The 17,434-nt window shown below is 40.4% G+C and overlaps 1 protein-coding gene and 1 pseudogene across 1 annotated transcript in view; both read left to right on the top strand.

Moving 5' to 3' along the window:
• Nucleotides 1-11,473, top strand: part of UBE3D (ubiquitin protein ligase E3D) — a 232,181-nt gene extending 220,708 nt beyond the window's left edge. Inside the window, exon 11 of the mRNA XM_055534891.1 lies at nucleotides 11,392-11,473. Within this exon, the coding sequence (XP_055390866.1) occupies nucleotides 11,392-11,448 (57 nt within the window). The 3' untranslated portion in view covers nucleotides 11,449-11,473. The remainder of the gene's footprint in view (nucleotides 1-11,391) is intronic.
• Nucleotides 11,474-17,062: 5,589 nt separating this feature from the next.
• On the top strand, nucleotides 17,063-17,176 carry LOC129620281 (uncharacterized; annotated as a pseudogene).
• The last annotated feature ends 258 nt before the right edge of the window (nucleotides 17,177-17,434 follow it).

Raw genomic sequence — 17,434 nt, 5'->3', positions numbered from 1 at the left:
AACCTGTACCTCCTGCATTGGCAGGTGGATTCTTTACCAGCGAGCCACCAGGGAAGCCCCTCTCTGAAAACTACATACAAACAACATATACAAGTGGTTAATAAAGCATGTGAAATCAGGCATTAGGAAAATATTAGTCAAAACCATGAAATAAAACTTCATACCCACCAAAGTGACTTTAATTAAAAAGATGGATAATAACAAGTGTTGATGAGGATGTGAGAGTAGGCAAGTATGTAGAGACAGAAAGTAGGTTAAGGGTTGTCTGTGGCTATGGTGGGGAAATACCAGTGACTGCTGATGGGTATGGGGTTTGGGGGAGATGATGAAAACACTTCGTAATTAGGTGATGGTGATAATTGCATAGGTCTGAATATACTAAAAATCACTGAGGTAGTATACTTTTTCATTTTCATTTTATTTTTGGCTGTACTGCATCTTTGTTGCTGCATGAGCTTTCTCTCTAGTTGTGGCGAGTGGGGGCTACTCTCCACTTGCAGCGCTCAGGCTTCTTATTGTGATTGCTTCTCTTGTGCTGTACTTGGGCTTCAGTATTGTGGCTCCCACACTCCAGAGCACAGGCTCAATAGTTGTGGTGCATGGGCTTAGTTGCTCTGAGGCATTTGAGATCCTCCTAGACCAGGGATGGAACCCATCTCCTGCATCAACAGGTGGATTCTTTACCACTGAGCTACAAGGGAAGCCCAAGGTAGTATCCTGAGCGTGCATGCTCAATTGTGTCTAAATCTGTGTGATCCCATGGACTGTAGCCCGCCAGGCTCCTCTGTCCCTGGAATTTTCCAGGCAAGAATACTGGAGTGGGTTGCTATTTCCTTCTCCAGTATGGTAGTATACTTTGATTAAAAGTGTGAGCTTTATGGAATGTGAATTATATCTCAACAAGTTGTTATTAAGATTAAAAAAAAATTTAACCTGGTATCAAGGTTTGAGTGATTGGGGTGGATGAGGGAAGTAGAATAACAGGTTAAAAGATTATTGATTTCAGTGTTAGTGCAAGCAGAACAAACCAGTCAATTCTAAAGTATATCAACTCTGAATATTCATTGGAAAGACTGATGCTGATGCTGAAGCTCCAGTGCTTTGGCCACCTGATGCGAAGAGCTGACTTCTTGGAAAAGACCCTGAAGCTGGGAAGGATTGAAAGCAAAAGGAGAAAAGGACATCAGAGGATGAGATGGGTAGACAGCATCAGTGGTCATGAATTTGAGCAAATTCTGGGAGATGGTGAGGGACAGGAAGGCCTGGCATGCTGCAGTCCTTGGGCTCGCAAAGAGTCGGACACGACTGAGCAACTAAACTACAACTGACTGTTGATTTCAGTGTTTGTGATGGCGATAGGGAGAAAAATGCAAGAACCATAACCAAAGGGAGACTTAAAGGATGTAGCAATTCCAATGACAAAAGTAAGAAAGCAGAGAAAAAGCTTTGTTCCTGAGTAACTCAGAAAATGGTTTGATCATGAAGAAGAGAGGAACAAGAGATAGAGGCAAACTGATGTTGAGTTTGGAGAGAGGAGTGGAATGTGAAAGAGTAAAAGAAAGATGGTCAAAAGTTGCTGCGGGACTTCCCTGGTGGTCCAGTGGATAAGACTCTGTGCTCCCAATGTAGGGGGCCCCAGTTCGATTCCTGATCAGGGAACAAGATTTCACATGCCACAAATCAGAGTTTGCATGCCACATGTGACAGATCCCGCAGGCTGCAACTAAGATCCACACAGCCAAATAAATAAATAAGTAGTTTTTCAAAAAGCCACTGAGTGCCCTTCCTTAAATCAACAGCCAACATTTATTTAAAACTCGCTACGTGCCAGGTACTATTTTAAGCACTTGACACATATTAATTCAATTGAAACCTTGCAGCAACTGGAGGTAGGGACTACAAATATCTCTATTTTACAGATGAAGACACTGAAGCACTGGCAAGTTAAATAACTGCTCGAGGTAGAATCTTAATGTATGCTCTGAACTTCTACACTTCTATACAGCCTTTCTAGAGTTTAACAGACAGTAGCCATTTTATAAGTAACATTCATCTCTCAATTCACAATTATTCTTCACTGACCTATCACCTACAGACAACAAACAAATCATCATAGAGAATTTTAGTCTAAATTTATGTAATTTGGTTTTGAAATCTACCTTGAAATGAAGCAAGCCACCTTGATGGCAAAATGAACTTGCTGCCACTGGAGTTTGGCACTTGAGGCAGATGTGAAGGGCAAGTTTAAAGGGATTCCTTTACCAGCCCGGGACAGGATCCACATCTACTCATATCCCCTCTGAGACACTGCCGTCCCCTGTGAGAGAAATTCTGCTCTGTTGGTCTCCCTCTGGCTTCTGTAACATATGTAGAGGATTGTCTGTCTGGAGAGCTTGAGATTTTACTTCTAGGCATTATTAGTTTTGCAGCTATCTTTCTGGCACAATTCCTAAAATGTAATTTGCAGAAGTAATTGTTTCTCTACAAATGAGGGCTCACAGTATTCCCTTGATATTTAAAATAGCTTACCCCTATCACTCACTATGAGATAATTATGTTTCCTTTATTTCATTTTTCAAAAGGAAGCTACACTCTCTGGGGTGTATTTCTATGAATGAGGGGTCTGGGGACAGGCAGTCATACACAACCTGCTGACCCAGGCAGGGGTGCGTAAGAGTGTGCTTCCTTACCTGGAGATAAGGAGCCCTCCTAGCCTGTGCTCAGCCCTCCTGCCTCGTTTGCGAAGCTTTTCCCATTCTGGGTTTGATGTGTAATTCTTTGTTCTGCTTCAAGCATGTGCATATGGCACCATGACAACCTCATTGCTGTGTTTGTTCCTGGCAGGAAGGGAAGAGGATCCTTTGCCTGCATCACAGGAGGGGTGCCTGCAGACCTATGTCTGTTGTGAGACCAGATGCACTGGCCATGGGGGACCAGCGCTCACTGTTGAGGATGATCTTGTTCTGTCTCTTTCCTGTGTGAGTGAAGTGTTGTTCTGTCCAGTGCCCATGAGGGTCTCGTCTTTCTTAGCAACCCTCATACCTGCAAACCATGCAGTGGTTTGACATCCTGGGCCACTGCTTCTGGTAATGGGAGCCTCAATGCAGTAAGACGCCCTCCCTGGAGGGGGTAACAGGTGTCACTTGCTTAACAATGGCCAATACCCTACTGAAGAAGCAAGGAGACCAAATGTTAAACCTATTAGGCTAATATCAAGCCTTCAAGAGCTAAAAATCAAAATCCAATAGTATTATTTTAAAATACAGATAGCCAAAAGAAAGCCATTTGTCATCCCATCATTAAAGCACAATCACTGATAAAGTTTAGGGGCTTATCTTTCCAGTTCTTTTCTTCCTCTGTAAATATACACTTTAAAAAGTATTAGGTTTACAGACAAGCTGTCAGGAGAGTACAGTATAGAGGTTTCCACATACCCAGTTTCTCTATTATTAACATCTTGTATTAGTATTTGTTAAAATTAATAGAATAGTATTAATATATTATAGTCAACTAAGCTATGTACTTTATTCAGAGTTCCATAGTTTTTACCCAGGATCCCGTGTCTATTTCAGGATCTCATCTAGGATACCACATTACATTAGTCATCCTTTCTCCTTAGGTCTTTCTTGGCTACCACAGTTTCTCACACTTCGCTTGTTTTTGATGACCTTTACAGTTCGGATCAGGGGTACTGATCAGGTATTTTGTAGAATGTCCCTTACATGACTTTTCACTGTTGAAGTTGACCTTGATCACCTGGATAAAGTAGTGGTTGTCAGGTTTCTCTACTGCAAAGTGACTGTTCTCTCCCCATCCCCATTCTGTCCTCTTTGGAAGGAAGTCACTATGTGTAACCCAAACTAATGGAGTGGGAAGCTGTATTCTATTTCCTTGAGGGTTGAGTGTCAGTATGGATTATTTGGGATTCTTCTGCATGGGAGATTTTTTCCTCTTTATCTTTATTTGTTTATCAATGTGAACTTATGAATATACTTTGAATATATATGAATATACTTTTATATACTTTGGGTTGAAATTCAATATGGCTTTATTTTCTTGCTTAATTTTCTCCAGCTTTAGCTTTGGGAGCTCTTTTAGTTGGCTCTTGTGTCCTTGCCTTTTGACTTAGCCTCCCTAATTATAAGTGTGTTTGTTTATTTGTTTGAGTACTTCCTTACTTTCTGGTCCTGTAAGATGGTGTAGGCTCACCTTCAGGGTTCGATCCCTGGGTTGGGAAGATCCCTGTAGAAGAGAAAGACTACTCAGTCCAGTAGTCTGGCCTAGAGAATTCCATGGACTGTATAGTTGATGGGGTGGCAGAGTGAGACACTACTGAGCCACTTTCATTTTCACTTCCACTTCACCTTCATGGCCTTGGTCCTAGTCAGTCATTTCTCCAAGGAACCCTGGTCCTTTTATTAGAGAAATGGTATTAGGAAGTAAGATCTGGGTGTTAGGTGTGCTTATCATTACTGGGGTGTCATTGCTTTCAGGCCCTTTCAGCTGACAGAGCAAGCGCATAATGGTTCAATTTTAGCACATGTATAGCATAATTAGAATTGTTAACTGGTACTCATATGGGAGGGAGAAGGCAGTGGCACCCCACTCCAGTACTCTTGCCTGGAAAATCCCATGGACGGAGGAGCCTGGTAGGCTGCAGTCCATGGGGTCGCGAAGAGTCAACGGAGCGACTTCACTTTCACTTTTCACTTTCATGCCTTGGAGAAGGAAATGGCAACCCACTCCAGTGTTCTTGCCTGGAGAATCCCAGGGACAGGGGAGCCTGGTGGGCTGCTGTCTGTGGGGTCGCACAGAGTTGGACATGGCTGAAGTGACTTAGCAGCAGCAGCAGCATATGGGAACCAATTTTGCTAACTATACCACAGTATTTCTATGCAGTTTCTTTTGCTTTTACTCTTATTGTTTCACTCATTTCTAAAGTTACTTAGCCAACACCTCTCCCCCTATTTCTTTCAGTGAAGTTGTTTCAAACGTTTATAATACAATTGGATTCTTTTATCACATTCTGCATTCCATGCTAGAATCAATCTCCTAAGTGATTTTTTTTTAATTGCATCAGTTGAGTTTTATTCTTTGTGCTGTAAAGTTCACTGAGTTTTGACAGGGGTAGGGGCTTCCTAAATTGCACTGGGAAGTGGTTAAGAATCCACTTGCCAATGCAGTAGACCTAAGAAACTCAGGTGTGATTCCTGAATAGGGAAGACCCCTAGGTTGGGAAGAATGGTAACCCACTCCAATATTCTTGCCTATAAAATCCCATGGACAGAGAAGCCTGGTGGGCTACAGTCCATGGGGTCGCAAAGAGTTGGACACGACTGAGCAACTGAGTGCACACACACACATTATATATCCACCATTACAATTTCGTATAGAATAGTTTTACTGCTCTAAGCCACCCGTCTCAAATCTCTGCCAATAATTGGTCTTTTGTTTTGCCTTTTTCAGAATGTTATAATTGAAATCATATAGTATGTAGCCTGTTCAGACTGACTTTTTTCCCTTAACAAAGTGCAGGGAATTCCCTGGTGGCCCATGGTTAAGACTCCATGCTTTCATTGCTGAGGGTCATGTGTTCTATCCCTGGTTGGGGAACTAAGATCCTGGAAGCCATGTGGTGCAACAAGAAAAGTGCATTTAAAATACATTCACATATGTTTTATGGCTTGATAGCTCATTTCTTTTTATCACGAAATAGTATTTCACATTTTTGTCACTGAAGAAGTATTGTTGTTTATCCATTTATCTACTGAAGGACAAGTTGATTGCTTTTGATTTTCCCTTCAAAGCTGATGTAAATCTTTACATAAAGGTTTTTGTGTGGATATAAGTTTTTGGATTTTTTGAATGTGCACCAAGGCTCAGGTGGCACTAGTGGTAAAGAATCCGCCTGACAATGCAGGAGATGCAAGAGTTGCAGGTTCGATCCCTAGGTTGGGAAGATCCCCTGGAGTAGGAAATGGAAACCCACTCCAGTGTTCTTGCTTGGAAAATTCCATGGGCAGAGGAGCCTGGCAGGCTACAGCATGGGGTCACAGAGTTGGACATGACTGAGCAACTGGACATATTAGGAATGCAATTGTTAGGCTTGAAAGAAACTGCCTAACTCTCCCAAATTGCTATACCATTTTGCATTCTCACCAGGAATTAATGAGAGTTCTTGCTGTTCCACATCTTGAACAGCAGTTGGGATGGTTAGTTTTTTTAATTTTAGCCATTATAACATCTGTGGAGGGATATCTCATTTTTGTTTTAATTTCTACAGCTGTTGAGCATCTTTACATGTGCTTATTTGCCACTTGTATACCTTCTTTGATGAGGTGTCTGTTCAGACTTTTTGCTCATTTTTTATTGGGTTGTTTGTTTTCTTATTGTTGAGTTTTAAGAGATCTTTGCATATTTTGGGTGCAAGTCCTTTATAATATATGTGAAAATATTTTATAGATATTTTCTTCCTCTCTGTGGCTTTTATTTTGATTTTCTTAACAGTGTGTTTGACAGAGCAGAGTTTTAAAATTTTAATAAAGTCAAACTTTTTTTTATGAATGATGATTTTTGTCATTTTATCTAAAAAGTCATAACCAAATCCAGGGCCACATAGATTTTTCTCTTTAGTCTTTTTTTATTCCTATTTATTTTATCACATGAGATTGTAATCTATACAGTACTATAATTGCTTTTTATACTTATCAATATATGTTAATTATTGTGAATATGTGTGAATATTGTGAATATATGGGAATAATTTTTCATGTTGTTGGGTATTCTTCTGAGGCATTTAGCATTGACCTCCCAGTATTATCTTATATAGAAGTACCAGTAAGCCTTAAATCAACCTTCTAATGTTGAATAAGATTGCTGTTGTTGTTCTGTCACCCAGTCGTGTCCATCTTTTTGCGACTCCATGGACTGCAGCACACCAGGTGTCCCTGTCCCTCATCATCTCCCAGAGTTTGCCCAAGTTCATGTTCATTGTGCCAGCCACCTCATCCTCTGATGCCCTCTTCTCCTTCTGCCCTCAATCTTTCCCAGCATCAGGGGCTTTCCCAATGAGTCAGCTGTTCACATCAGATGACAAAAATGAAGCTGGAGCTTCAGCTTAAGCATCAATCCTTCCAGTGAATATTTAGGGTTGATCACCCTTAAGATTTACTGGTTTGATCTCTTTGCTGTCCAAGGGACTTTCAGGAGTTTTCTACAGCACCACAGTTCGAAGGCATCAGTTCTTTGGTGAAGATATTCTTAGGTTTATAGAATCGTTTTAATATACACATTTCTAAAAAGTTGTTTCAGGTTTAAATTTGTTAGACTAAATAAGGAATTTTAGTCTCTGGATTGAAGAAAAAATCTATGTTCTTTTTCTTCTCTCTATAATTATTTAGTGCAACTGTGCTATGTGTGAGGTTCATTAGTAGTTCACACCATTAGACTTTGGAGATGCTTCAGTGAACTGGAGTCCCTGCACTTCAGGAGGCTAGTGGAAGAGTCAAAGCAAAAGAGAGCTAATATGATTTCTGATAGTAATAATTATAGCAAAGGATAATATAAAAGAGAGTAAAGGAGTAATGACAGACCATGGGTACTGGGACCCAAGACAAGGAGGAGAATGAACACATTAAAAACTAATACATTGGAAGAGGGTGATGTTAGGGGAAAAAAAAATCTTGCTGAGGTTTCTGAATTGCTATAATGGCATTAAAGGAAGAGGGACCGGAGGTTAGAGAAAATATAGAGTTTGAATTCAAAGGAGAAGCAGTTCTGAGAGATGGTGATGTCCTCAATGTGATGTGGGAAGGAGTAAATGGAATGACAAAGGCTATGATCATGGAACGCTGAGGAACCAGGAGTCTAGGGCCCGGGAGAGTGATCCATGTGAAGACACACTGGCTGTTGGCTGTACTTGGAGAGCTGAGGAGTAATGTGAGCCATACACTCTGCAGAATAGAGTGGAGTGAATGGAGATCAGAGCTGACAGAGATGAGGAAGGGCCACAGTGATACAGCCAAGGTTCTAAACTAAGCAGGGCTCACTATTAAGTAGGATAAAATAATGATCTGGAAGTGGAATGCATGATTTAAGAAAATGCTAACCCTACTTCAAGACCCTTGGGTATAAAGTAAGTTAGAAAGTGAGCTAGAATGATCTCCTGAAGGCTGATAATCTTTGGGAACAGCAATCTTAGTGGGGATAGGTTTTAAGACAGGGCAAAGGGATAGAAGATGCTTTTTGTGAATAGTTAACAGATGGAAGGGAGCTTGTTTTAGTGAAAAATTGGGGCAGGGAGAGGAAGCACAGAGAAATATTGAGACATGAATGGAGAGCATAGAAAGTAAGATTTGCTTCTGTTTGGGGCCAGGTCCAAGGAAAACAACAGGCCTCAAGGTTTTAACAGAACCCTTGGTGTCAGTTGGAAGCAGTTGGAGGCTCAAGGTGAAGCTCATCATTGACACCTCATTGTGGCAGAGCTCATGTCAGGTCAAGTGGAGGTCATTGTTGGGAGAAGCTGTAAACAAAGCTGTACTGCTAAAATAAATGGCATAAACAAAACTGTAGGTAGTTGGTGATATTTGAAGAAGAACAAAACATTTTAGGCACTCTCAAGCCCTTCAGAAATACCCATTTATCCTCAAATAACTGATTCATTGCAAGTCACTCAGATTTTATTCAAAATAATTCCTTTAAGAAACTTTGTGTAATTATAATTCCTTCCCTACTTGCTGATAGTGTATACCTGAAAACAAGGAAACTATATTTATTTAAATATGTTTGTTGTGGAATGAATGTCTGTGTTCCCCTCAATTTCACGTGTTGAAATACTATCCCCCTAGTTAGGGAATTGGGGATTGACGTGTACCCACTGCTATATTTAAAATTGATTGAAAAAAATAGGATAACCAAGAAAAACCTACAGGGAACTCTGCCCAATGTTAAGTGACAGCCTGGATGGGAGGTGAATTGGGGAGAAAATGGATACATATATACATATAGCTGAGTTTCTTTGCTGTCCACCAGAAACTATCTCAACATTGTTAATTGACTATATTTTTCAATACGTAGTAAAAAGTTTAATAAAATGTTTAAAAAGAAAGTTACCATACTTAAAATAGAATTTACAATCTTATCCCTCTTTAAAAAAAAAAAAGAAATCTTATCCTCCAATGTGATGATATAAGGAGGGGGGCCTTTGGGAGGTGATAAGGTTGTGAGAGTAGAACTCTCATGGATGAGATTAGTGCCTTTCTTAAAGACACTCCACAGAATTCCCTCACTTCTTCTGTCATGTGAGGACACAGTGAGAAGATGACTGTCAGTGAACCAAAAAGCGGGCTCTTACTGAACACCAGATACGCAGATGGCTTAACTTCCGACTGGGCAGCCATTTCTCCAGTGAGAAACAGAAGTTGTTGTTTAAACCATCCCGTCTATGATGCTTTTGTTATGGCAGCCTGAATGGACTAAGATCATGCTTAGTAACTTCAAAATTACCCTGACTACCCTCTCCTCATATCATTACCTGCTGCTCCCCTCCCCTAATGGCTGTTTTCCTTGGCCTTGGTGCAAAAACAAAAAACCTCTTTTTTAAAAAAAGATTTATTTCTTTACTTAATTTTTGGCCGCCATCAGTCTTGGTTGCCGCACTGGTTCTCTCTAGAAAGCGTGCACTCTAGGTGTGTGGGCTTCGGTAGTTGTGTTTCACGGGCTCTAGCACAGGTGTTGTGGCGCACGGGCTTACTTGCCCCATGGCATGTGGGCTCCTCCCAGATCAGGGATTAAACTTGTGTCCCTAAGTTGGCAGGTGGACTCTTTACCACCAGACCACCAGGGAAGCCCAAGGAGCAACTCATCCTCTGTGTTCTCCAGTCACGTCCCAGTATTTCTCGGCTTTCTCTCCCCTTCTCCAGTGTGTCTGGCAATTTAGGCTGGAGGAGGACTCTGGGGCCTGAAGAAAAGCAGAGTTGGCTAACTCACTTCCACAAGGAAAGGAGTATCAGTGCCCAAGGGAAGGGTATGTCATCCTTTTCCCAAAACTGGAAATAGGAACTTACTTTTTTTAACCCATAGAAGCTTTTTTAACTATAGAAGTCCTCTTCATCCTATAGGAATGGCAGTTATTAAGCCATTTCCCGGTGCCTGAAACATTATTGTTTGGGTTCACTAAATGCTACTCCAGTGTTAGAGAAGTAATAACTTCCAAATGGATTTGCCCCATGATGTGGAAATAGTTTTGGAATTGAAAGAAGTTGAATCTAAATGTATTGTTGTTGCTAATAAAGTTGCTATGTGAGAAAAAGTTACATCGAAGATTTGTGTTTTGTGGAGCTGTTTGTCTTAAAAGAGAGTATAGCAATAAATACAGTTTGGATATGTGTAATAATAGATAAAATAATTATTTAAAATATTATAAAGTTATATGTTTAAAATAATTATTACATGTATGACTACAACATAAAATCATTAAGGAATTCCTGTTATATTTAGCACAATAATATTTTATAAAAATATTTTAGGAGCAACATATTATTGCCAAAGTATTAAGATATCATTTAGTAATTATTTGCAGTTTTTTTTAAGTCAATCAATTATATTTAAATTATTTGTCAAGAATTTGGTCTAAGTGTTGTAAATGCATTATTGCTTCCAGTTAGAATTTTCAGCTCAAAAGCTGGTGGTCTTTTCAGTAATAGAAACCTTGAGAGAGTCTGGCCATTGCCTTGGCTAAGAGAAAGAAGCCTTTATAAACAAAGACAGTAGCTTCACATGTGAATGAGAACTTGAGATCTAGGAAGAAAAGTTCAGGTTCAAGTGGCCAGGAGAGAAAATCTTCAGGTTCCACAAGGTTAGTAAAAAAATTAGTGTTGTTTAGAAAAAGGTGAATTGTTAAGGTAGACATCCTGCGCTAACAGGAGAAAGGAGAAATTGAATTGGAATATGCTAAAGCTTACAGGTGCAATTGGCTTCACTGATACTGTCTTTTGATCTGAAAGATAAAAGTACATTTGTGTGGGTGGGAATGCCCCAGGGTGAAAAAAACAAAAACAGAAACAGTGAACTTGTGGTTGTGTGGTATGATGTCCAGTATGCCCAAAGAACATTCTACAAAGTGACTCAGGTTCTTGACGATGTTGGTCAAGGAAGTAGTCAGCTTATCCAAGCATCTCAGTATAACACTTTTGTTAAGAATAACGGAACCTGTACACAGAAATGAAAATTATATACGTATAAAGAGTCGTAAATGGTCTGGAACTGAGACTTGTCTGAATGCAATGTGTGAAATGTGTAATTCCCTCAAGTGATTGTTTGTACCCAGTAATATATATAGGGACCAAAGAATCTGGAAACAACAATAACAGTAACCTCTTTTGAACTGTTTAGGTCTTCCCTGGTGGCTCAGATGGTAATGCAGGAGACCCAGATTCGATCCCTGGGTAGAGAAGATCCCCCGGAGAAGGGAATGGCTACCCACTCCAGTATTCTTGCCTGGAGAATTCCATGGACAGCCTGGGAGGCTACAGCCCATGGGGTCGCAAAGAGTCGAACAGGACTGAGTCACTAACACTTTCACTTTCTTTTTTTTTTTTCTTTTCACTCTTGAAACTGTGATTTCCAGGGAAGTTCAGAAATTTAGATATATCTTATGGGTAATGGGGATGGAAGACAATGGAATTTAGGTTTCATGAAGCAGCACTGAAGACGCTTAGGGTATGATGAAGTCGTGATTTCGTGATTGCAGGCATAATACAGAGGATGTTACACACACTTGAATCTGTCCCTCTGCAGCCAGTAAGAGGGCTCCTTGGAGGAAGCATTTGTGTTCTCAGCTCAAAAGAGTCTATGGAACTCCCAGGACACCAGATGAGAGAGCTTTAAGACTCTGTACTTAGCATAGCAGAAGCCCACGTGGCATACTTAGGCCAGAAAGGGTGACGGTTCTGAACCACAGAAGCCAGCAGAGATGAAGATTGCAATCAGGTGAGGTTATTGGTTCTCTGATTACTAATCACAGATCATATGATTGTCTAGTAACCACAGGAATGGCTTTGTGATGTGTGTGGTAGGTGTCGCTATCTCTGATCCTTGTGCTCTCCAGCTATGCTTTTCCTCTCAGATCATCATTCTGTACACTATAGAACTGAGGCTGGAGTTAGGTGAAATAGCAAAGGGTGTGAACCTCCTTCCGTTGGAAGAACAACTTGCAAATTGCAATGGAAGTTGAAAATGGATTCACCCCTTGTATAGGCCAGTGAAACTTCCCATGTGACACCAATAGCTTCCTACTTGCAGAGCCTCAGGAACCATTTAGGAGCATTTCTACATAACCATCTCATGCCTGATATCATGTGGAATATTGCTTGCTCCAAATTGTGTCTCTTCCAACTAGGATATCGTTGGTCACATAGCCTGAATTCCCTGGGGACCTGAGACAGTTTTGAGGATTGGCTGTACCCTGCTGACCATCCTGTAGCATTTACACAGATTTAATCTTTCAGTACATCCAGAGAATTATTAGTTCCCAGGGATGCTATTATGTGGTCCCTATAATTTTGTAAATCACTCGGTTAAACGATGTTAAGCAGGTTCCTTTCCTGCAAGACTTCTGAGTCTTAGTACGCTAATATCAGTTGGAACAGGAAATGATATGGTATTCAGAATATATTTGAATATTTCTCATGGAATGTTCATTAACATTCCTTTCTCACAGAATTCTTATTAATAGTTTGTGGGACAATACTGTTTCAAGGAGTACAGTTTGAAAAATACTGTTTTATAGAAATTTAAAAAAACCTTAGCATGACCTTTTGAATTAAAAAAAAAAAATCCTATCAATCCCTGGCAGAGCTGAGCTATTATTTCTAGGTGAAATTCCAACTTCATTAACACAATTATATTAGGTGAATTATCTCTCTGAGCCTGTGGGGACAATCTGCCACCTCCTGTTTTAAAATTCCAAATGATTCCCTTGGGAATTAACATCCAGTCCACTGTAAGAAAAACAAATTCTTCTCCATGGAAGAGCTCCAACTGCTTTATTATATATTCATGGTTACATATTTTTCCTACTTTAATGAGTTTTGTTTATGAAAAAAAATCACTAACAATTGAAAAACGACATTGCCTAGGTCTCACTGTTAAGTTTTAGAAATGTATTTTATTATAATTTGGTATAGTAGAACAGTCATTTTCCAGGAGGCTTGTAACTGTATGATTTACCTTCTCAGACAGTGACTAGAAATGTGAACTTTCTGGTGCTTTAAAGTTCACTAGGATAGGGAGATAGCTGGGCTTGTGGGTCTCTCTAAGGAAAATAGAATCGTATGACCTCCAGGTATTTGTGATTGGGGACAGTTGTTTCCAAAGATGTGGATAATGTAATGTGTGATATAAAGAAGGGCAAAAAATGAGCATGTGTTTTTTGACTGGAAGGTTGAGAGCAAGCCCTGTTTCAATGTGTACTTTTTGACTTGATGTTTGTGACCCCAAACTAGGGGTCTTCAAACCTGTTACCTTTAGCTGTCTAACAAATGATTACTTCATTGACCAAAGCAATCTAGCAACAACAATTTTTTTTTTTAAAAATCAGGATCTCTTTTAAAATGCCGGACTAAATATGTGCTATTCAATCTAAATATTTTCAAAAGACTTTTTAAAGCAACAAACTCTTTGCTTTTATGAAATGATACAAGGTAGTTGGATATTGTGTTAGTTAATATGAGCTAGGTTTGCTGTGTTAACAAACAACTCCAAAATCCAATGACCTACACCCGAAAGATTTATTTTTCATCCACACCACATTAACATCATGGGTAACCTACAACTCTCTCCCCATCATCTTTGGGATCAGGCTGGTGCAACAGGGTCAATCTGGAGTATTGCGTTTTATTATGGAGGGAAAGGAGACAGTAACTCATGTGTTGGCTCTTAAAGCTTCTGTCCAGAAGTGACATTTATCACTTTGAATATTTTAACAGCCAAGAACAAATCACAAGATCAAGCCTACCATCAATGGGATAGCAAAGTATCGTCCTTCCCCAGATAGGAGCAGTGAATACTTTTGAATAAGAATGCATTCCACCATGGAGCCCCTGGGGTTGTTTTAGAAGGACATGGGTTATAGAGCATGAAAGACTCAAGAACTCATTGCTATCATGGAAGCCATCTGGGTGCAACTCCAGTCTAGAGCCTCTTGAGTTGGGCAGTTCAGGTCTTTGTTTCTCCTACATGCACCATTCCTGTCATGCTCCAGAGTGCCCTTGCTCCCCAAGGTAGGCTTAGAAGTATTCTGGTTGGGTCCGGACAAATGGTACAACATCACCTTTGCTTTAGAGGTTTTCTGGGCCACCAGGACAACTGTGTAGCCTGGGAGGGACTGAAGGCTGGCTTTCAAGGGCCAGCAACATCCAGGTGTCAGTGCCACCTTCTTGTCATCATGGTACCAACCTTTTGCCATGGATACTCCCTGACCCATATCTATGCTCATAAAATCCTGGGTGTGTGTAGTGATAAAGACCTAAAATCTACACAGCTCTTTCTAAAGAGCCAAAGGAGCCCTTCATAAGAACAGGCCTCAAAAACTTTGTGGACATCCCAGAATTTCTGAGCTCAGGGTGGGGCAGGGGGAGGAAGAGGTAGGCTGAGTGAAGATGACTTTATTTCATCCAGAACCATGGTTTTATCCAGAATGACTCCATTTTTACCTGTTTCCATAATCGAGAACTCTCACAAGATTGAGTTTGAAACCACAGCTAGGAGAGGATGAAGTCAAATGCCTGAATCAGTTAAGGAGAAGAATAAAATTTAAGGAATTTTCCATTTATAGAGATCTACAGAGCCTCTTTCATTACAAGAAGATTTTATACATTTCCACCCATATATTCAGCCTTTCCATTTAAACCCATTTTCTTTATGCCTATCATTCACAGTCATCTGGAACACAAAAGCAGCACTTTATGTGTATCAAAAAACCTTTCTGTTCCTCTTCTGAAAGCACTTCTTTGGGGACTTTTAAATTTTGTTGCTGTTCAGTCGCTAAATTGGTGCCCAACTCTTTGTGGCCCTGTGGACTACAGCTCACCATGCTCCTCTGTCCTCCACAGTCTCCTGGATTTGCTCAGATTCATGTTCATTGAGACAGATGCTATCTAACCATTTCATCCTGTGCTGCCCCCTTCTCTAAAAGTTAATATATAAACTTTTACATTTATATTTATATAAAATATATAAACATATTTTAATATATAGATTTATTTTTATTTATTTTGAAACAGTCACAGACTTACAGAACATCTACAGGACAATTTCAAAGAATTGTTTTTGACCCATTTGAGAGTAAGCATCCTGTTACTTGAGTTAATTTTTTACAAACAAGGACATTTTCCTACATAAGCACAATACAACCATGGTTATTAGTTTGCTAGGGTTGCCATGACAAAATATCCCAGATTGGGTGGCTTAAACAACAGCAGCTTATTTTGCTGTCAGTTCTGAAAGCTAAAAGTCCACGATCAAGGTGTTGGCAGGTTTGGTTTCTTCTAGGTCTCATTTTCAGAGAAGGCAATGGCACCCCACTCCAGTACTCTTGCCTGGAAAATCCCATGGATGGAGGAGCCTGGTAGGCTGCAGTCCATGGGGTTGCAAAGAGTCGGACACGACTGAGCAACTTCACTTTGACTTTTCGCTTTCCTGCATTGGAGAAGGAAATGGCAACCCACTCCAGTGTTCTTGCCTGGAGAATCCCAGGGACGGGGGAGCCTGGTGGGCTGCCGTCTGTGGGGTTACACAGAGTTGGACACGACTGAAGCGACTTAGCAGCAGCAGCAGCAGCAGGTCTCATTTTTTGGCCGGCAGGTGGCCTTCATCTCTGTATGTCTTCACATGGCCTTTCCTCTGTGCACGCACATTGCTGGTGTCTCTCCGAAGGTCCTAATCTCATCTTCTTAATAAGCACACCAGTCAAATTGGAACACCAGGCAAGTCCCATCCCAACAACCTCATTTTCACTTAATCACCTTTTAAAGGTCCTATTTCCAAATATAGTCACTCTCATAGGTACTGGGAGTTAGAGCTTCAACATTGAATCTGAGAAGATTTGAATTTGAGAAGGGACATAATTCAGCTCATTACAACCACCAGAGTCTGGAAATTAACATGAATAAAGTACTATCTAATCTTCAGACTCCAGTTGCCAAATGCCCTAATAATGTCTTTTATAACAAAAGAATCCAGCTCAGAATCATGGGCTGCATTTAGTAATCAGGTCTCTTTAGTCTCATTCCATCTAGACCACTTTCTTGGTTTTTCCTTGACTCTCATGGCCTTGATACTTTTGAAGTTATAGGTCAGTATTTTTGTAGAATATCCATAAGTTTGTTTTGTCTTATATATCTTCATGATTTAATTCAGATTAAATCTTAGCAGGAGCATCACAGAAGTGATGCTGGCTTCTTCTCATTGCATTCTAAGAGGTGGTACCAATCCTGATTTGTCCCATCACTGATGATGTTCGCTTTCCCTTGATTAAGGTGATGTCTGCAAGGCTTCCCAAGAAGCTTATTTTTTTTTTCTTTCATGTGTGTGGGGATGTGCCCTGAGACTATGTAAATGCCAGTTCCTCATCAGATGTTCAGTTTATTTGTTTATAACTGTATTGTCTCAGGTTTTCCTAGTTCAGTGAGTTAAAATCTAGTAGCACTATTATTTATTTTGATGATCTAATTGTCTCCAGTTTGGCCAGTGGGAGCCCCTTCAAGATAATTTCTCTGTCCTCTAAAAATATCTCATTTATTTTGTGAGCATTTTCTGGCATAAGTTGTTCTAGGCTCATCTTAACATTTAGCCTGTTTCAGCCCTGGAACAGGAACCCTGGTTCCTTTCATTGAGTAATTGTATTTAGATGTGTTTTAACAACAATATGCCTAAATCCATCTGTTTGAATAGTATCCTATTGTAACAATAGGATATTGTTAATAGTATTGACAATAAATATTATTGCCTCTTCATTCTTGACTTCTACAGAAACGTGTGATCTGACGAGGTTACCACTAATCTTTTCTGTGTCTTGGCATTTTGGCTAAGATCAAGTGTAGTATCTGTTCTCATCAGCTTAAGTCTGGTATGTCCTCTATCCAGGCTTCCCAGGTGGCAATAGTGGTAAAGAACCCATCTGCCAATGCAGGAGACATAAGACACACAGGTTCAATCCTGTGGAGGGCATGGCAGCCCATTCCAGGTTCTTGCCTGGAGGATCCCATGGACCAGGAGCCTGGCGGGGTCTATAGCGTCGCAAAGAATCGGACACAACTGAAGTGACTTAGGACACACCTGCACACAGACATGTCCTCTATCCAGGGCTTCCCAGGTGGCTCAGTGGTAAAAAATCCACCTGCAGTGCAGGCGACCCGGGTTTGATCTCTGTGTCGGG

The sequence above is a fragment of the Bubalus kerabau genome, chromosome 9 (genome assembly GCF_029407905.1).
Source record: "Bubalus kerabau isolate K-KA32 ecotype Philippines breed swamp buffalo chromosome 9, PCC_UOA_SB_1v2, whole genome shotgun sequence".
NCBI lineage: Eukaryota > Metazoa > Chordata > Mammalia > Artiodactyla > Bovidae > Bubalus > Bubalus kerabau.
Note: the sequence above shows the minus strand (reverse complement) of the source record. Positions and strands in the feature narration are given on the sequence as shown.